This window comes from Scaptodrosophila lebanonensis, unplaced genomic scaffold (genome assembly GCF_003285725.1).
Source record: "Scaptodrosophila lebanonensis strain 11010-0011.00,11010-0021.00 unplaced genomic scaffold, SlebRS2 tig00001415-arrow-pilon, whole genome shotgun sequence".
NCBI lineage: Eukaryota > Metazoa > Arthropoda > Insecta > Diptera > Drosophilidae > Scaptodrosophila > Scaptodrosophila lebanonensis.
Window position 1 is genome coordinate 1,332,726 of NW_022060742.1, and position 20,811 is coordinate 1,353,536.

General features: G+C 38.4%; 2 protein-coding genes across 4 annotated transcripts; one reads left to right on the forward strand and one right to left on the reverse strand.

The window, feature by feature from the left end:
* Positions 1 to 354: 354 nt before the first annotated feature.
* On the forward strand, positions 355 to 8,719 carry LOC115632640 (epidermal growth factor-like protein 7). The gene is made up of 5 exons (XM_030529870.1): positions 355 to 863; positions 7,380 to 7,636; positions 7,697 to 7,890; positions 7,974 to 8,198; positions 8,256 to 8,719. Exons 1-5 carry the CDS (start codon positions 355 to 357, stop codon positions 8,385 to 8,387), a joined length of 1,317 nt encoding a protein of 438 aa, XP_030385730.1. The 3' UTR covers positions 8,388 to 8,719.
* A 763-nt stretch (positions 8,720 to 9,482) lies between these two features.
* On the reverse strand, positions 9,483 to 16,403 carry LOC115632758 (tumor protein p53-inducible nuclear protein 2). Of its 3 annotated transcripts, none has more exons than XM_030530007.1 (5): positions 16,224 to 16,403; positions 13,581 to 14,151; positions 13,178 to 13,517; positions 12,781 to 12,994; positions 9,483 to 9,939 (listed from the first exon to the last, which is right to left on the reverse strand). In XM_030530007.1, the coding sequence occupies exons 2-5, from the start codon at positions 13,912 to 13,914 to the stop codon at positions 9,784 to 9,786; spliced, it is 1,044 nt and encodes a 347-aa protein (XP_030385867.1). In that variant the 5' UTR covers positions 13,915 to 14,151; positions 16,224 to 16,403; the 3' UTR covers positions 9,483 to 9,783. The 3 variants fall into 3 exon arrangements, with proteins under 3 accessions (XP_030385867.1, XP_030385865.1, XP_030385866.1); XM_030530005.1 differs by having other exon boundaries at positions 13,085 to 13,517; XM_030530006.1 differs by having other exon boundaries at positions 13,085 to 13,517; positions 13,581 to 14,171.
* Between the last annotated feature and the right edge of the window lie 4,408 nt (positions 16,404 to 20,811).

Sequence of the window (20,811 nt, forward strand, 5' to 3'; positions counted from 1 at the left end):
TGCTTGCAATTGCAACATTTGTGTTTGTAATTTTCCTCTCTATTGTTTTTTATGTGGCAAGTTGGCGGGAGGCGCCCCGTTTAGTTGCCCAATATTTGAACAGAGTTTGTACAGATTTGTAAACATGCGTTTTCTCACTTTCCAGCCTAATTGCCAAAGCCGTCAGACGTATCAGCCGAGATGACGACCGCCAGGAATGTAAACTGCTATGCATTGCTCTGCTCTATGCTGCTGCTGCCGTTGTTGCTGCCACCGAACGCAGCAGGTGGCAGCTTCGCAGCCCACAAGCTGCCGCCGCACAACCTCCACAGCCACAGCCACAGCCACATCCACAAACACTCGCCACAACACCATATGCCGCATACGCCCCAGCAGCCAAATGCCAAAGACGATGTCGAACTGCTGCCCGGCGTTCAGATGCCATTGCCCCGGCAGCGTGGCAACAGCAGCTATGACGTGACGCGGCTGCGACGCATACAGCCCCATCTCCATCCCCAGAGCCACACCCACAGCCACCACAATCAGCACAAGCTGCTGAGGCGCCGACTGCAGGATGCTCGGGACTATAATAGCTACAATGTTTATACCAAATCGAACTTTGGCAGGACAATGCCAGCAATGCCTCCGCAGGACGTCGAAATTATGGGCGTCAGCGGCACCGGGCGTGGGTTCAGGTATGTGCCTTCGCCTCCACCCAGTTCGGCTGGCGCCATGCCCGGCCCCATACCGCCACTGGTGCCGGTGCGGCGCGGCTATGCCACCTCGGCACCCAAACCCACCAGCCCGGACACTTTCGGTTTCGGTTCGAGCGACAGCAACAATATCAATCATAATTACCCCACAGATGCCAAGGACATGGAGCGGTGAGTAAGTCCGCCAAATGGGCGTATGCGTTATTTTTCACGACCCATCGTCCCAAATTATCAGTCAGTGGCAGCTCAAGGTGGCTGCAAGCCATAAATAACACCGACCTCTGCCATTTGTTGTTTCTGGTGTGTACTGCTGCTGCTGTTGTTGTTCTTGTTGTTGTTGTTGTTGTTGTTCCGTTTTGGCTGATCATCCAAACAAGGCTTATCTTATGCATACATTTTTGTATGCTCTGCGGCGCTAACTCTTTACTTTTCTCGATGGCACTGCTAAGGTGTTGTTGTAAGCGGATGTTGCATGAAACAGAATCTTCGTTATTTCATTTAACTTAGTCACGAGAAATGCTGGCGTTGGAACGCATTATATTAAGTCTGATAGAAACCTTGGAAGACTGTGCTCACGACTAATAAGTAGCTGCATAGAACATCAAACTAGTGAGAAAATATTATTATGTATTATGCGTTAGATACAGAATAATATCACAATCAATTCCATCAATGGCATGACTTCAATCAAAATTTTAATAAGTAGCAATAAGTTCCTAAGACAAAGCTTTTGTTTATAAATTTCGCATTTCTGAATTATTTGATGGCTCTAACTACAAGTCCATAAGCCAAGTTCTCAGTGCTATTAATTGCTTAGCCAAATGAATGTTTTGTCAACACAAGTGAAGGTTAATTGGAACTTATTCTTTTGTCAGTTGACCCATGTAACCTATTAATACAATTGCAAAGGTTATTAGTCGCTCACACAACCAAGGGGCAATGCACGATAGCCGCGTTCTACGACGATTGTTGCCGCCCCTTACCCTTACCCATACGCAGCAAATTGTCGCCTTAAGGTAATGAATCGTAACGAGTTCTCAATTGCTGGTCTTGATTGATGCGTTAACTTAACTTCTTTCGCTCGCCACGGTCCGCACAATTGTAGCGTTGCAATTCCATTTATGAACATGTCTAAGGTACAGTTTACACGAGGCGTTTTCGAAATAGAATGAAGTCCCCACTTTTCTGCTAACCCTGCTTATTAGTGTAAGCAGAACATTCTCATGCATTGTTGAGCTTTAACTAAATACATATTGTTAGTCATTCAAATTCAAATTTCAAATAATATTATTTATTACGAATATTTTCTCCGGGCAAAAGTCTTAATGCCAAACGCTTCTTATGAACTAGGGACCTGAAAACGCATCTCTTCGTACTTATTGGAATTTATGAGATTTGCATACTGTTTTATGATGTTAAAGTTCCATGAAGTTCAATCAAAATTGGAACGCTATATTATCAATTAGTCGCAAATAGAGGGAAAGGAACGGGGTATACAAGAGTTTTGGTTTGAATTACAATTATTAAAAAGTGAAAGGTACACATTTAAATTTTTGAAAAAGAAATGCTGATTAACATACGTACATCTTTAATGTTAGCAAAATTAGCAAATTCTATACCCACGCCCTTGTATGACAGTGTGCTCCCCATTTAAAGTCCTAACAGATTGGTTCATTATTTGCACACAACTTCTTAAATGTGCAAAAAATTGCGTCTGACAAAGGTCCTAAATTACTGATAGATGTGTACCTTTTTGAAGAAATTGCATTACATATTCCATACTTCAATTTCAACAATAACTCTTAATAACTTTTTCAAAAAGAAATTCTGCTTGTAATTTTTGAAAAAGTTGCGTGCTAATTATGGGCCTGCCAGCTCAAGTAAACAAAGTAATATGAAACGAATAAAATACAACCTCGGCGCATATTGCTCAGTGTAGTCCACAGTCTTTCAAAGTCACGCACGTCAGCTTGGACGTCTTAGCACTCTTTGCATCGGCGAGGAGTCAAGATAAAATATTGATACCTGATAACAGCTGTCTGGCAATAACCTTTTTCGAAATTTGATTGCCTCGAGAGCTTTGCAAAGAGGCACTTCAAAAATTGAATATTTTTTGAAGCTGCTGACCCCATACTTTTCGACCTCGACAGAGGCACAGCGGAAAAAGAGATTGGTATATTGCAGCCACTTGTACACATACCTAATCATTTACTGTGGACGGACAGCTCAACTCGCTCGCATGAATGTGTAGGGCTGCCGTATAATTTGTAAATCACGCATCGCTCCCATCCCACAACCTGGGCACCGATACATACATACACTCGGAAAAAAAGTAACGAAAACCTGAGACCCTTTAAACATTTCAAACTTGAGTTCTATTGAGTCTAGTTTGAAACAACGGAGGCAAAATGTATCTTGTCGCTTTACAAGGAACTGATCATGGCAGAGATGCGAAGATTGAAGTTAAATTTTGAATCAAAAACCATTAGAAGACTTTCGACCCATAATTGAATCCTGGCCTAATGAAAACTCAGGAACAGCGATTGGTGAGAAATAAAGAGCAATGAGGCACACCAGACATAAATAAATTTTGATATGAGTGAGCTGAAAAATACTCTTTGGCTTATATTAAAGAAAAAGGAGAAGCGATCGATTATAGCTAGAAATGCTTTACTGAACGCATTCTGTGAATTCCCAAAGGATCTAGAAGCAAAAACCAGAGAAAGTGTTGGAGTTAAATAGAACAAGGTTTTTTTTTTTTTGCTCAAACAAAAATGATACTGAAAGCGCTCTGTCATTATGGTAAATATTTGGATTAGTTAGGATTGAAACAGTTTCGTACTTTGTTTCGTACTTTTTATTTTCTTGAGTGTACACATGAGTGTATATGTAGTTAACAAGTATATTGGATTAATGCAGTGCTGGCAGCCGAACAACCGGGGCAGCCAAAAAAGGGGGAACAAAATGAACTGAAAAACTGCAAGTAAGCCCCGTTAAGCAGTGTTCGATGTTCGGTGCATTGGTAATTGTCTGGAGTGTTGCAAAGACTGACGAGGCAACGTTTCGGTTAGTGTGCCACACACGAACCCGAACCCCAAATGACGCACAAGACTTAACACACAGTCGAACCCAGCGGGTCGCATTGGCACATGGGCTGGGCCTCCTCCATCTCCGTCTCCGTCTCCATCTCCATCGCCATCATCATACCTCCAAGCTCGTACATTTTACCGAACCGCTTGCAACTCGATACGAGCGCAACTCTGAGTGTGCGAGTGGCGTTCAACCGATAAACAGAGGCACTGCGATCCAAACAATAACTTAATCATTGTTAAAAACTTACCAACTTACTTCCTCTCGGACGCGAGCGCTCGCTTAAATGATGCGCTTTCCAAATTTGTTTATCGCCTCACCGCTAGGCGCAATATTTATCACATCGGGCAACAACAATCAAACAACCGAAAAATGTTAATTTAATGAAAATGCTTTTTGTGCGTTTATCGCTTTGAATGAAAACAAATGAACGAACGAATGGAAATCGTGCCTAGTGGTTTGCCTTTTCAGCTGCCCGGGGCTCTTGGCATTTCTCTCTGCGGCTCAGTAATCGGATTTTCAGCCACGACTGGAGCTCCAGCTCTAGCTTCAACTTGAGCTCGACTCGTTTAACAAGTTTGGGGCATTCAACATGATTAACAATAGCGGCGACAATGCGTGTGTGTTGCATTACAATTGGGCGCAACGCATTGACAAGCCTGAGAGATCGTATATTGCGCGATTAGGCGCTATGAGAAATGCATTTGTCACGCGTTTAAAGGCTTACCCCCCAATCGCTTCACAATAGAGTGTTGTGTTCATTCATAATGCTCTCTATTCATAAATTACTGTGCTTACGACTTAACCATTGTGTGCCCACAACTACCAATTCGTACAGGTAGGTAGTATAGGTATGCTGGGAAAATCCTCTGGAGAATAACAGAAATGAAATGCAGCGATGCTGTTCTGTACTTCCATATCCGCTAGACACTTTGTCATTGTGGCAGAATAAGAACTCATCACACTTCTGAGTTCAAAACGTATGGCTGCCAGCGATACTTTTCGATACTTGAAGTTATGCTAACAAGCGAATTCTTTTAAAGTATTCTATATTATATAAGGAGATGTGCGAATCTCTTGTTTTCTTCATGCTGTCTGCTTGCAATCTCCTGCTTTCGAACCCGATTATGTTGGCATTAGGGCAATATATTAATTGTATCGATACTTGTGTGACCGCCAATAATTTGAATACGAACTCTGAAGCAAGTCTGCCAATTAGTGCTGATGGGTTTGAAAAACATGCTGTGTACCTAATAGCATACATTTATACTTTTTGATACTTGAAGTTCCCTACTGTAGTACTAAAGGACTCAAATAATCCTCCTCCACGTCTGTGAAAGAAACCAAACGCACAACTTTACCTAAAAGACTTTTATACTTTTTGATACCTTTCGATGCTTTCAAATATTTAGATACTTTTCAGTTCAGTTCTCGTATGTCTCTATATTCTTCGTTAACAAAGATGCTTATAAGCATCGAGTCATCTTACACGTATCTATTCCGATTGATAATTGAAAAATAATACTTTTGTGCCTACAAATTCTTCTATCTTCTTATCTACTTTAAAGATCATTGAGAGAGAAACTGGGTTCTTGTCCAACTAAACTATCGAAAAATATCGGGCGACTTTACTTCAAAAGCCAGTTACAGAGTCGCCCCTTGGGAAATTGCCAAGTCTGCTTCGAACCTTCCATCAGCTTCGTCCCAGAATGGTTTCTAGTGCATCCAGCAGTCACTTGCTGTGGCCGACCAGTTCAGTTCGCGGAGCGCATCGCCTGGTTGTGTACTGCTTTACAGTTAGGTTCGCCTTAATAGGTTGGCTCATTTCATCTGACTTACGGCCGTCAGTCGCGGCATGTTGACTGACACTGACAACGCGTTCAACCGCAATTTCGTAAACTTTCCCACCATCTCTGTCCAAGAATCGCGCAAGTCGGGTCGCGTCGCGTCGCGTCGCGTCGCTGCTTGCTCGTACTCGTATTGTGTAATCTTTGTAGGCCTTAAGGCGCGAAAGTGAAGGAATACTCGTCGTTGCTTTCAGAGAAGAGTCTCTTCTTTTTTTAGGAAAAGTGCAACTAAACGCTGCTTGTCCGTCCTTCGGCTGATGGCTGAACTTGCCTTTGTTCAGGTTCAGTACCAGTCCCCGTTAAGTGAAATGCCGTTAAACGAAACCAGGAAACATATTCAGGAATTCTCCATGATACTCGCACATGCTCGTACAAATGTACAATGTACTGGCAATCATACATGGATCGTTGCTGCTGACATGTTTCTGTTTCGTTTCTGTGCATAATAAATTAAGATTAACTAAAGCTTTCAATTAACATGAGTTATTTATAGGCATTGGCCCTGACATAGTGGGTTTTCATTAAAAGCCAAATGAATAAATCAATAAATAAACTGCATATACAGTTACCCGCCTGACTGCCTGACTGCCTGATTGTCTGCCTCTGCCTCAGCCTCTGCCTGCCTTCCTGCTGATTTATGTTTTTATGTGGAACTGCAGAAGAAATCTCTGAACTGCACCATCACTGACCATTTCCCTCCAAAGGTTGTGCTCTTCAATTTTGATTAATTTTTGGAGCTGGCCATTTCATTTCAAGCCTTCATGCCTGCTCCATTATGATTGATGATCTTTTAATTACAAGTAGTGACTGAATATATACGATTGTTTTATCCTCAATTCAATAAAGAAGAGGCGAGCAGAGCCCCTTTAAACATTCCATAAACATTTTTTGTGCGACATCAAAAATATTGACCCAACAGCGTCGGTCACAATGCATTAGTTTTCTTATTTAGATAAGTTATAGACTCAGAAGAGAGCAAGTAGAGCGGAACTGAGACGTGAGCGAGAAAACCAAGTCAAGGTCTCTTGGAAACAACTACTTTCTGAACAAAATATTAGAATTGATAACGAAATACGTGAGCTTACAAATTGATGGCATTACTTAATTGTGGACCTCCTTAAGATAAGTTTTGTTGAGCAACTGGCTATATACATAAAATGTAAAGAGTGTAAAGAGTATAGATCTTCAATTATGAAATACTTGTGGAAGTAAAGTTAAAGGCTCCCTGCGATGCGTTTTTCTCACATGCCTCGAACCCAACTTTTAATTTAGAGTTCAAGTCAAACAAACAACAAACAAACAAACGGATCCATTTCTTACCCTTCGTGTAGACGGTATTTAAAAACCTTTCAATGAGAAAGAAGTTGGGCATTTGAATCAGAGAGATACGAGTTGAAGAAAGTCTTATCAGCAATGCTTATTTTCAAGCTTTATAGCTTCATTCCGCACACAAATATTGCTGACATACTTACATATGTCGTGACAATCGTGACGGCGTCGTGAATTCAAGTCAGGCGAGTTTTATTTCATTTAGTTGCATAGATGTCTGTGACAATTGCAAAATATGCCGACAGCCGCTGGCTGGAGACGGCAGCACATCGCACTTGGTTGCCGATGGGCAAGTGTGGGCTGACCGGGTGATTAGCAACTGGAAAAGTCAGTTTCACTTTTCGTGATCCATTGATCAGCTGTCCCGACAGCGACACCTCTAAGTGGGCCACTTCATTAACCAGACTCCCTCTGCTTTCAGCCGTCACATCTGCGTGCAGCAGCGCACGATCAGCACGCCGGTGAAGAAGACGGAGGTGTATACGCGACCCACCTTTAAGCACATCAGCACACCCTGCCAGCCGCCCACCCATCCGGGACAGTTGTGCACGCGTGTCCAGGTGGTGCACGAACCGGCGTACCGAGACGTCATCAAGATGAAGCACGAGTCGGTGCAGCAGTACGATTGTTGCACCGGTTGGGGCAGGGAGACGCCGCGAGCCGATGCGTGCCTGAAGCGTGAGTGGCGGCTATTTGAAAGCTAGACCCCAAAGCCTCTAAGATTGTCTTCCTTCACAGCCATTTGCACGTCCCCGTGTAAGAATGGAGGAAACTGCACCGCACCCGAAACTTGTAGCTGTCCGGCGGGCTTTACGGGCAACAGCTGCGAGCAGGACATCGATGAGTGCCGGCTGGACAAGCCCTGCGATCAGAAGTGCGTCAACACCCAGGGCTCCTACTACTGTCTCTGTCGGCCGGGCTTTGTGCTGCAGGTGGGTTGATTGAACTTTTCCTTCCTTGTTCCTTAATCTAACTAACAGTCCCAACTCATCGCTGAAAACTTGTTCGTTCGCAGCCGGATCAGCAGAGCTGCAAGAAGGAGGCGGTGCACGAAGACGACGCCTTCGAGGCACGCGATTTGGAGAACGACATAGACGAGATGGACGCTGAAATGGTGACGCGTCTGCAGAAGATCGAACGGTCGCTGGCCAATGAGCGCATACATACTAACGAGCTGAAGAAGTCGCTGCAGGCCACCTACAGTGTAGTTGATACTCTCAAGAGTCGTCTCACCACACTGGTAAGCGGTCAGCCCAAAAGTACTCAACTACTTGTCTACTATTTTGATTGTTTCTAGGAAAAACAACAGTTCGATGTCAATCGCCTGCAAACGAATCTATACAAGACAGAATCGCGCACAAATAAACTGGAAGGCATGCTAAACCTGCTGCTGAACTGTCGAAACGGTCCCAATGCCCATTGCCCCTAGACGGGGGCTCAGCATAATACCCTAGGCATTATTAAGTGTATTATAGCGATTGTACATTTTGTTAACTTGTAAGCCACTCCCATTCCCAAAACGAAGCAGAAGCACTTGAGTAGTTGCCCAGAAAGGAAGAGCCGATACCTTTAACACGAGTACCGATACCTTCATACAATAAGCAAAAAGGTGACTCAAAAGATTTCAATAGAACTGGCGATAGTTGTCGACGTCAAATCGAAAAACAGGTAAACTAATCATTTTCGCCAATTTTATGTAGTTCTTGAATAAGCAACTTGGATAAGCCTTAAAGTATAAGTATGTAATACCTTTATATTTAGAATTAGATCGAGTCTAAAATAGTAAATATATCGAATATATAGTATGCTTAAATGATAGCTGAACACAACTGAACTAATTTTCGGCTGACTTTCTATTATATTCTTAGTATGCCTGATATAATGCGACAATTTTTCAGATTTCGATACCGTTTCGGAATCTGGAATTAGAGTGAGTAAAAAGCTGTCACAGTTGTGCGCATTCCTAAGCAAAGAGTTTCGATTATTTACACTTGATCCCAATTTGTAATCGAAAGCGAGAAACTACTATGACAGGTCTTGTGAGGAATCATAAATGAAAAAATTTGAAAACAATTGAGGGACCTTAATCTGAAAAAAATCAATGAAAATGCCAGAGAGACGTCTAAGCCTTCTTACACTTGCCTTATTTATCCTTATTTGTTTAAAGTTATTTTTATTCATTCAGTTAGTATCGAAAAAATGTCTAATCGAAAAACGAATGAAGTTTATCTATCTTGGAGTGTAGAGCCCAAGTTTGTAGTCGATCGGTTGAAAAATTCAGATTTTTGTCACAAATGCTAGAGCCCGTCTTCCCTTCTTTTGAGGTAGAATTTTCCAATGTGGGAGTACTTTTTTTTGGTCCGAGAGGGAATGTCAGAGGAAAACTGGTGTACGGGTTTCATATTTTTCCGAACTCCGTAAGACCTTTTACATTACTTCATTATTTTATAAGCCCCAAGAATCAATTTGTTTTTAATTTCATTTTCGCATATTTGTATTTATTGTTTCATGTTTTGTTTTAATTCTGATATTACTTTTCCTTTTAAATTGTGACAGTTAAAATCTACGCACTTACTTTGATTATCAGCTATGATTTCACATACGCAAGCAAGTCGTAATTGTGTATAGGTGTGATTAAATTTTTAATATTTAAGGTAATTGTGAACTTTTCTCGAATCTCATTTTAAATTTAAAATTAAATACATATAGTATATATATATATAGTATATATAGTAGGTACATGCAAATACTACTACTGCTATAACTGGCCAATTCACCAATCTTCTTTATGATTAAAAAATGTTTGTTTGCCAATATGGGCCCCTTTAGAAGGCGCACTTTCGGTTATTGTTGGCGCCACTTAAGACCTTGAAATGCTGCATATCAGATCGGCGCTGCCTATTAGCCTTTAGGTCCCGCACCTTGTTGGAGCGATTCATAGCGCTGCGGCACAACTGCTGATGCTGCTTCTTATTGTTGCTCTGTGGATAAAGAGAAATGGGTGTGTAGATTAGTTAAGATAGCTTCTTTTGATACATCTCTGAAAGCTTTAAAATGCAATTTTCTGATATGTTGATATTGAATCTCTTGCGATACGTTGTATGTTTTCAATGCCATTTCGATACATACTTGTATGTAGTTTTGAATACTCTAGAGCGCCATTATGGATCTAACTTCTAGTACCTATTTCAAAAACATTTGCATATTTGATTGATGTTCGACTCTACTTATCCTATTTGGATAACAATTCGACCACTGCGTGATTTTAAAAATAGTTTTGTTGTTTTTTCGTTTGGCTCAATTGCTCGATACCTAAGTATTTCTCGATATCAACAAGTGGAAAAGCTAAAGTCAGATGTCACGACTTAGAAATTCTCTCTACATATGTGTAAAATAATTACAAAATTAAAATCATTATGAAAAATTAAAAAATGTTTGGTAAAGGGGGTACAGCTGCGCATTTACATAGGAATTTTGTCTATGTAAGTCTATACATGATTTACATATATGGCTATAACTTCCTTGAAAATCGGGCTATCATAATTAAACTTGAATCACTGGAGTTATCGAAAATTAGTAATTGTGTGGGAGAGGAGGAAGGGACGGACATTTTTAGATGCACATTTTTTGCGTATCTATATATGGCAGGTTTGGAATAAATTTGGTATCCCTTGTTCTTATGGTCTCCGAGATATACATAGTTGATTTGTGCAAAATTTGAAAGTGTGTGTATCGACATTTTAAGGACGCCAATAGCAATTCTACAAACTATTGAAAAGAAAATAAATTACTGTTTTCCTTTGAAATATTTCGGTGAACATCAAAGTATATTAAAAAAAAAAAAACATACTCAATATGAGCGAGCGGAACCTGAATATAAAACGTCGGCTTTGCGATAATTGACTGAAAATGTTCCATGAATGGGTCAAACGCTGGGAGAAAGATCCAGAAAATCAATTCACAAAGAAACACAGGCAGAATAAAAAGCCCATCGGAAAATAATGAGATATTTAAATAAAACAAAAGAAATTCATAATAAACAAGTAGAGAAGCTAAAGTCGGGTGTCAAGAGAATATATTTATGGCTATAACTGCCTTCATAATTGACCTATCATGATGAAACGGCCACACAATCCCTAACTAGATGTGACTACCAAATTTGAATTCTAAATTCTTGTCACCCTGATCAAGAATACATATACTTTGAGGGGTCTGCCACCTACCCTTTGGGTACAGGGTATACAAATAATTTAAGATCAGATTCCCGAGAAATTTTAGTAAAAAATTAAAGTAAGAAATGAAATAAAAAAAAACAAAACAATTGGCGGACGTCCTCACCCGGCAGGAAGACTCCGAAGTCTCCGACTCTGCCGCGCCAGTCTCATGCGTCACCAATTCACAAAAAAAAAACAGACTCTTTTATATTGAGTCTGTCAAGTCCATCGGAAAATAATTGGATATTTAAATAAAGCAAAATAAATTCATAATAAAAAAAGCTTAGATCGGATTCCCGAGATTGTAGTAAAACATTTAAAATAATACAATTAAATTAAAAATAAATCAAAACAGTTTGTGGACGACTTTAACCGGCACAACACAAGGCCCAACACCAGGAATAAATAAAGCAACATAAATTCATAATAAAAAAGAGCTTAAGATTAGATTCCCGAGAAATTGGGTAAACAGTTTTCGGATGTCCGCACCCGGCAGAGTCCCATGACTGCATGCTGAACTGGAATAATATTATCGACTACCTTGACTTTTGCAAAACGTATTGATCAACATGGGTTTACAATAAGTGTTGACAGAATAAGATAAGACAGATAAGTGTTGACAAATGGATTCTTAGAGTAAGTATGACGAGGTTGCAACGATGCTTTCATTTTGCAAACCAATCGTGGATAAAACGATTTTGTCGCTAACTTTTTGGCGTTTGTTGAAAGTTGATTTATATTTCATATTCATATTGCGATGTTATTCTATGCAAAAGAAAAGATATACATATCTGGTACAAACACAAAATTATCGTGAAATTCAGTATAAGAGGCTTTTTTCGAGCATATATAAAATATAATAGAAGTGGAGAAGCTAAAATCGGATCTCCCGACTTTAAAATACTCTGTATGTGTAGAGTACTTACCGAAATTAAACAAAATAAGAAAAAAATTATTATATATTTTGCCTCCCTTGGCATTTCGAACTCACGTATAAATTCACATTTTTATAGGAATTGCGTCCATGTGAGTCTATGCCTGTCCATGAAGGCAGTACAAATTTTAGCCAAAGCGGAAGTTTTTGCCAAATTTAAGTCACAAATTCTAAGAATTACGGGTGTTATGGGAAGTCACCAATTGCTGAGCGAAATTCCTGCGCCTAATTTCTGATAGTATTAAAAAGCAACACATTATCTTCCCGGCTTAGATAACATATTGCCCTCGTTGTTGAGACTTAGTAAAGTAGCTTGTCTATTTTCGATAACATTTCAATAATTTTGCGCATCATAATGGGATTTGTCTAATTTTGGTTCATTGTAGGCCACTCCGGTATGTCATCTGATTCTGATCAATTACCTACTATTTCGATACCTATGTAATTTTCGATAGAATGCTGTTTTCGATAATCATTTCGATATCAGGAAACAACATTTGGATACCAGATTGTAATGTGATATTTCTATAGCTTTGCAAGATTTAATAAAATGTCTATACTTGCTCGATATAAATTTACCAAAACTAAGTACTATTGACGAATCGTTTTTCGATAGCAATTATTGCATACTCATTTCAATGCCTTCTGCATTTTGGACTTTCCATAACGCTTACCTTCTGGCCGTGACGAACCAGCGTCTGCTGCTTGAGCTGGGCCTCCGCATGGCGATCGTAGTGGGCGCTATGGCCGCGCTTCTGCTCCACAATCGGGGCAGTGGGCGGGGGCGTCGGCTCCCGCTGCTGAGTTGCCTGCAACTCCCTGAGATCACGACTTGTCGGCTTGTCGGAGCATTCCTTATTGCATCTAATGCTACGATAAACGGACATGCTGCAAAGATTATTTGAACGGTACGGAGTTAGTCTCCGGTTCGAACCAGCAAGTCGACAATGAAGAGTATGTACAATAGAAGTCACCAACCTTGGATGCTCAATCAATAAATTCTCATATGGGGATGCTTCCATATTGATTGACCCAATTGAGGAGGTGAAGCATGGTGGCGGTGTTACGTACCAGGAGTCCTCCATCGACAGGCTGGCATCACTGCCGCAGGGTGAGGATGCCGGAGATGGGGCGAACAGAGACTGCGAGACTCCATTGTCCACATTCTTGGGTGGACTCAATATCTTGATGCCCTGCTGAGCCCGCGAACGTTGCAGAAAGTTCCGCTGCTGCTGCGGCCGAGGACCAGTGTAGAGGCAACGCGAGTTCCTCTGCTGCAATCGCCGAGAAGCGGCGGCGGCGGCCAGCACCGCAGGCGCCACGGCCGAAGGTGGCGAAGTCTTGGCCTGAATCTCACCCACTGAGATCTCCTCCTCGGAATCGCTGCGTGGCAATGAATCTGTTTCCTCATCTGCAGGACACACATATAATATGAAAGAGATGTTTCCACCTGATAGCTCAGTACTCCACTCACCCTCTTTCTCAACAATATACCATTCTTCATCAATGTCCTCGTCCAGAGAATTCTCGCTTGGTGCCAAGAGCTTCTTTATAGTCAGCGGTTTCTTCGATTTGCCGTCCTTCGGTCGCTGCTTGTCGCGCCGATTAGTCCTTCCAGATAACTGCAATGTTCCCCTGTTGCTCGGTACCGATGGCGTCGACGAGGTCACTTCAATTACATCTTCCCCGCTTAGATCGTTGCTCTTGTTGGTGACGTTACTCAAGTTTTCGGGATTCTCTTCAGTATGCTGTGATTCCGACGTAGCTTGTTGCGTTCCAAAAAGAAATGTTGCGAGGCTACTAAGCATTATACAATATTCTGCGCTCCTATCGGATATTATAATTTCTTCAGACTCGAGAATGCGCCGATGTCTTTACAAGTATATCACTTATTGATTTTCGATGAATATTAGAGTTTGTGCTTCGGTTGTGTTTTGAGAGATATTGCTTATGGAATTTTAATGTGGATTCGCTTTCGCCTTATCAACGTCGCTCAGTCTTTTTTATCGTCAAACCTTTCTGTTTCTGTAATTATTGAGTCTAAGCTGTAATAAGAAGAAAATAGCTATTACAGGGGTTGTTAGATATCAAAAAATAAGCACACTGATATAAAGTTGTATAGTATTAAATGTAATGTTCTGCTATTTAAAATTCAAATCAAAAATAAATAACTCAAATTTAAATGAAAATATATTCAATTGCTGATTTAAATATGAATAATATTCAAAACAAAGTGTAACTCTTTGTCGTTAAAGTGTGACCATATTTAATTTTAATATGCGCCCACTTCAAAGAACAAATGGTTAGATACATTTTAATATTTTTCTCAACTTTAATTTCACGATTTAAATTACTAGAAATGTATTAAACTTTAATTGACAAGAATTCTCAAGTCGAGTTTCAGCATTTGTGTGGTATAAATACAAAGTGTAACCCTTTGACATACAGATGTGGTCGTTAGTTATGTGTCAAGTGTGTTCAATCAGCTTTGTCTTCACTTTTAATATTAAAATTTATCTAAACTATATCAAAGACATTAAAAACATCAAGATAATTAATAATTGATAAGAATAATAAGAATTAATAATCAAAAGAATTTGCAAATCACTTTCCGCTAAAAGTGGTTCTATTCAAAATATATACATATGTATATAAAAATGTATTATGGAAATGTTATTGCACAGAAGTAAAAAAAAAGGGAAAAATATTTTATTATTATTAAATTAAATTTAGTAAAAATATGGAAATCTACGTGTAAATATTTAAATTTACGTGGTTTTTTTTTATCAGCGTGTGTTCCTTGGATGGACTCTGCTTATTATTTAGAGCATCGTTATGTGTATCTATTCTGCAGCTGCTCTACATAGCTATATCCTATCACCACAATTCGTATTACTTATAATTATCAAGAAACCAGTCCTACTTTTCAAAATAACAGAATTAAAAATTGACTCCATTTCGAAACAATAATAATCGCCAGCTGGGTGCTCAGCTGAACATTTCTAAGCCTGGTAGACAGGTAGGCAGTTGCAAACAAGTTCTTGAACTCTGTTTACTAACAAAAGTCAGCAATTCTGATTTTCCCTTTTCCTGCTCTACCGCTCTATAGTATATCCCTGACTCTCTCGGCAATTAGGAAAACTAACGCATGCGCCCTGAATCCTGTTTATTCAGGCGGATGTGTACCTAGCTCTCGGCTACTTCAAGGTCCGTTCAGTGCAAGGGACGTAGATTACAGGTTCAGAAGGAATTTCCCATCTTTTATTTGGTAAATAGCTAGAGGTACGTCGCCTATGGAGGACATGTGTAATTTGTTTACAAACAAATTGTCTGCTCGACTGTTTGACCTGCGCAGTGTCAAGGAAACGCTCCTCTACGCACACAATAATGATTTTTCACTGCTGATATGTATATATCTTAAGTATATATGCATATCTATTGATATATGTATATACTTGTATTTACTTCCCTATTTGAATTTGATGTATATGTAAGAATACATATGTATATATAGAAAACAGTTTCATTTAAGTTGTTGATTTTAGCAAAGGAAATTTAGTTTTCTGAATTGAAAAGATTTCTCTGACAGTCAATTGGAATTACTTATAGTCGATTTAGCAGACCTATATGGGTATAAGATAGATTCTAAAGTTAAATCAAATTTTCCGTTTTTTTAAGAACTGTGAAAAATTATCAAAGATTATTTTCTTAAAAAGTTTGAAAACTAAATTAATTTTGTATTTTAAATAAATGTATGCTTGGAGAACTCGGAGCTTATTGATTTAACTGTTTATTCCCTTATATACATATATCCAGCTAGAAAGCTGGAAATTCTGGGAGTTGCAATTTCTCATTGTACTTATATCTACTTGTATGAAGAGCCTCTCTGTATGGCTTTTAAAGAGCTAACAAGAAGGTTTTCTATAATTCCATATATTTGTTTGATGGATATATAATCGGAAACCTTGTAGTCTATGACAAACAAAATTATATTTTATTTGAAAATAATACAAAGAATCTTCGAAGTTTCAGAGCGCCCCATCCCATATTTTTTGATTTTCATGCAAAATCAAAATACAAATAGTTCGGAATTTGATGCATATCTTACGATACTTACTACTACTTAGGTATAACACTAATGATGTTGTAATTAACGCTTAGTCCTCCACCAAGAGCTGGCCACGAAGCAGAAAGTTTTTAATGTGTATATAGTATATGTATACTTGTACTTGTATTGGATGACTTAATCAATTTTCAAGCAACAAGAACCGCAACTCCCGGACGTATGAAAGCAAACGTTGACGGACGACAAGCGAATGAAGCAAAGTCGAGCGAAGGGCGCATAAAAACGGTATTATTTTCAACTGCTGCTCTCCCTCCCCCGCTCTCGTTTCGCATACAAGTCAGCTCTCACAATTTCCCTCTCTCTCTCTCTCTCTCTCTCTCGCTCTCTCGTTCTCTCAAAGGTACGTGCACATTGCGCAATATTGAATTTTAAATCGATACGGTTTGTTTTTTTCCTTCCTTCCTTACTGGTATTTGGCCTTACAGCTGAGTCCTGTGAGAGCACTTTTACTTCCGTTTTTGTTTTTGTTGCTGGCTGCCATCAAGTGGCTATTGCCAGCTGTCTTTTGTTTGCATACAACGCAGAAAGCGCTGTGAGAGGGGAGGGTGTGAGCGAATTTTTGGGTGGTTGACCAGCCAGAGAGCGGGCTTTGAATGAAGAGAATTTCTAAAGAAACACTCTAGTGAAGCAAACAACGCAGAAAGGAAAGGGTTCGCATTTAAAAATATTGCGTTTTTTTTATAAATTGCGTAGGTTATTTTTAAGTGCGCAATGGACCGTCAGATCATCTCGAGTTTTGTATTTATAAAGCATTTTATTCCCGTCACCACTTGACTGGCATTAAACTATATGTATTTCTAAGTTAGCTTAGTCAGACCACATTTAAGAATTAATCGCTTACACATCAGATATTCAAGAAAAAAATAAGGATTTCCTAAACACTATCACATTTCCTAGCCTGAAAGAATGTATCTATAAAATAAAAATAAAATACAGTCCAAAACTGCATTTGAAGTGCGGTATTTAATTGAAGAAATTTTGGACGATTTGATTCGATGATGGAGGTATAAAGCTGGAAACATCAAGCTTAGTGTTTATGTTTTTCTAAGCCCAAGAAAGAACAAGCTTATGTTGTTGTTTTTTTTTTTTATACACCCTTCACCCCTCATGATTCACGAAATTTTAAAAACGCATCTAAATTTAGTTCTTATTTAATAAGTGCTCAAGTCGTGTTAATTTGGGATTTTCAAGCTAGAAAGGTCTACAGGTATTAGTATAAATATAATAGTTGTTTTGGGTAAAGCTTTCCAAGCTTACTCAAGTTTCGAATTACCCACAAACATTGCGTATTTTGAAAAATTGTAGAGCTGGTGCCTCTGTTTGTCACGAGTCGTTATAGCTCAGCACAGAAACTCCACTCACGAACACGACCCACGTCCATCCCTATGGCAAGCTGACATCTGTTGGTTGTTGCATGGGCTATGCTAACAGTTTGAGTGCCATTATGCGTTTGGGAGCAGCACAGTTTCAGAGTCAGTGTGGGCTACAGTTTTGCATTCACAAGTAATAAGAATTAATGTTTAATGAAACACTTGGTATTATTTTTGTTATAAAACAGACAGTATATATATATATATTTTATAATTTGTAGATTAAAATATACAAAATTTAGCTAAAATTCTTAAACTCTTACTCGTTCATAACAGTTAATAATTATGCTAGTTGTTAGACTTCTTATAAAAATTAACACTAAACCGCTTGCTCCGTCCTCTGGAAAATTCACCTACATGTCTCGTTGCCATCTGCTGCCCACTTCCCGAATCTTTGCGTTCCACTTATCGCTTAAGGATTAAATTATTTCTGTGCTATAAACTTGTATATAGATAGGTAGATGGCCGATAATCCAATTCAACTAGCTAATGGAGACATTTCTGCTGAAACCAAAACGAAATACGAAACAAACCCCATCCCTTAATCGTCTTCTGCCACTGTTCTCCACTTAAGACATTAGCTTTAAACCTAAATATTAATTTAATATTAATTTTGTAGTACTTTGCGATACTTTGTTTACCAATCTTGCTGAGGCAGAGATATTTTTGGTGAAACATTAATTTAGTTGGTCTTATCCAGCGTTTTAGATGGTTGTTTGTCCAATTTAACAATTACATACATACAATAGATTGGTGTACAGGTTTACATGTATATATTAGAATATGTTTATAACTAAGTGAAACATGAGGTCCAGAAGTTGTTTCTTATATACACTTAGAGCTTCAATTGTGAGTGTCTGATTTGAATCTTTATAAGGTATATATTCATATATGAAGAGAAGTTACTGTGCCATGCTCTGAAATCCGTCTCCCTAAAATACTATTTTCATAATTTTGTGTGGAATGATTTTCATACTGAGGAAGTGCTGATATTATTTGTAATTGTTATTGTAGTTGCATATCCTTGCAAAGATTGTTGTGTGCGTTTCTTAAAAAGGGCTCTTTCTGCCTTGTAGGTGTAAACATGTTCATTTTCCATACCTTTCACGTTTTATTCGGCCATTTTAAGCGAAAATGAGGACAAGTTTGCAAACAGCTTTTTATTTCAAGAAGCGTCGATTTTCCTAGCCAAACTAATAAAAGCTGACAAGATTCTGTTTCTGTTTCCGCCTTCGATCGATTTTTTCGGAATCGGAATGTTGCAAAACGAAACGTTAGTTTTGGAATAGTTGGAATTGAACCACCTTACCACTTTTGATTTTACATGAAAAACCAATTTAGTAAAGAGAATACGCCAATTAGCCAGAACAGTGGTTTCGGTTTTGATTTCATAAATTAGAAACGAATTTGCAAAAAATTATCGTAAAGAACGTTGTGATGGAACAGTTTTGAAATAGGTAGAAGATATGAATTATGAAAATAAATCAATTTGCAAGGATACAAAATCTATAAACTTCTGATGACACTACACTTAAAACTAAATTTTAAAATTGTCTAAATCGTAGAATTCAGGTTTAGTTTCAAGTTTAGTGTCATAGGGACTTTAATTAACTCAATTGTATACTATTGTTTAAAGCTGGTCTCTGTTTTTAGGTGTGTAGTGTATTATTTATGGGGACTTTCTCTCTCCGTTTCTCTCTTTATCTCTCTATGATCCTAACCGATACGTTCGTTGTACTTAAGTATTAAGCTTTGCAATATTGTACGATTGTTTTATGTAAAATTTCTTAGTATATCATATATCTGATATCATTCTCCATAATTTGTTTTGTTCTATTATAAACGCCACTAACTTACAGTAATTATAGCTAAGTATAATTCTCTCTCTATCTCTGTCCGATGACAATGTGTCGCTTTAATGGTATGTCGAAACCTCAAAAACTGAGACCTCATCTTATGCATGAAGTGTGTGTTTGTTATGTCTACAAAATATTCGATTTAAATTCATCTAAAATATGGGATCATATCTCGTGTATATTACGCACTAAGTATATATAGACTTGTATGTCCTAAGTACGATCGTTTGGGAGGTATATCTAGATTCCAAATTTGTAGCGGGTTGCAAATATTTGTTTTCATCATTTTTTGTTTTTGGTACTTTTTTCTCTTAAAAGTTGATGTTTTTTTTGTTTTTTGTTGTTTTTTTTTTGTAAATAAAACGCATGCAATTGAAATTATAATTTTATTTAAAAATAAAAAATAATCATAAAAAATGTTTACAATGAACAGAGAGTTGAACTCAAAACTCACTTTGTTTGCTACCGTTCTATATAGTATATATACTGTATAGTATGTATATTTATCCTTCTACTATAAACAATTCATCAATCATTAAAGATAGAGAAGAACGAAAAGGCATTCTAAGATTTAAATTTAATCGTAAACTCCTCTCAACATACACATAAGTAAATAGAAAAAGGTACTTAGAGAACGCAACTAGGACTTTGAATCCGTCTGCATAGAACAGATTTTTAGATCTATACACATACATAGGTTCTTAAGAGATTGCACGTATTGGGCAGTGTTTGGAAATCATACATAGGTGAGGATTGCGATTGTTTCCCACTTCATTTCAACTTTTCAACATAAAAACTGTTGAGGAATATGCAGTGTTTGTGTTGTTGTTGCTGTTGTTATTATTACTGTGGCAGTGTGTTGTTGTCGTAAATAAGAACTAAACTTTAAATTTATTTATAGATATCAGACCGAAACATTTTCTTTCGTTAAATTTGTATAAATGACTATAGACTTTTGTGTGCTGCTTTCTGGATTCCGTTTCGCTGCGTTTTGTGAAGCTGTGCTGAAATCAAACGGGAAGGACTAATAGTAAAACCGGAAGAGTGGCGGAAGTTCATAATACAGAGCAGTTCATTCAGTAGGTTTCGTTCCTGTTTTGTTCCGGATCATAACAGTTTCTGTTAAATTAGTTTCCGATTTCCCCTTTTTCTTATTTCGAAAGTTAACCATTTCCGTTCAGCTTTATTTGGTTCTGTTTCTTTTCAGTTTACTAAGTTTTCTGTTTTGTTTGCAATTTACAAAGTTTTCTGTTTTGCCCCTCCTATTCTATTTAGAGCTGGTTTCATTTCATTTTTGTGTTCTTTTGAATTTGCTTCATATTTCGTACACTTGCTGTTTTGTTTCTTCAGTAA

Excerpts from the sequence above, each read along its gene's own strand:
- LOC115632640 (XM_030529870.1), top strand. The coding sequence starts at position 355 with ATGCCGCATACGCCCCAGCAGCCAAATGCCAAAGACGATGTCGAACTG. Across the intron at positions 7,637-7,696 it reads AGCCGATGCGTGCCTGAAGC|CCATTTGCACGTCCCCGTGT; the intron begins GTGAGTGGCGGC and ends CTTCCTTCACAG. Across the intron at positions 8,199-8,255 it reads AGAGTCGTCTCACCACACTG|GAAAAACAACAGTTCGATGT; the intron begins GTAAGCGGTCAG and ends GATTGTTTCTAG.
- LOC115632758 (XM_030530005.1), bottom strand. The coding sequence starts at position 13,914 with ATGCTTAGTAGCCTCGCAACATTTCTTTTTGGAACGCAACAAGCTACG. Across the intron at positions 12,995-13,084 it reads TTATTGATTGAGCATCCAAG|CATGTCCGTTTATCGTAGCA; the intron begins GTTGGTGACTTC and ends TAATCTTTGCAG. Across the intron at positions 9,940-12,780 it reads TGGTTCGTCACGGCCAGAAG|AGCAACAATAAGAAGCAGCA; the intron begins GTAAGCGTTATG and ends CTTTATCCACAG.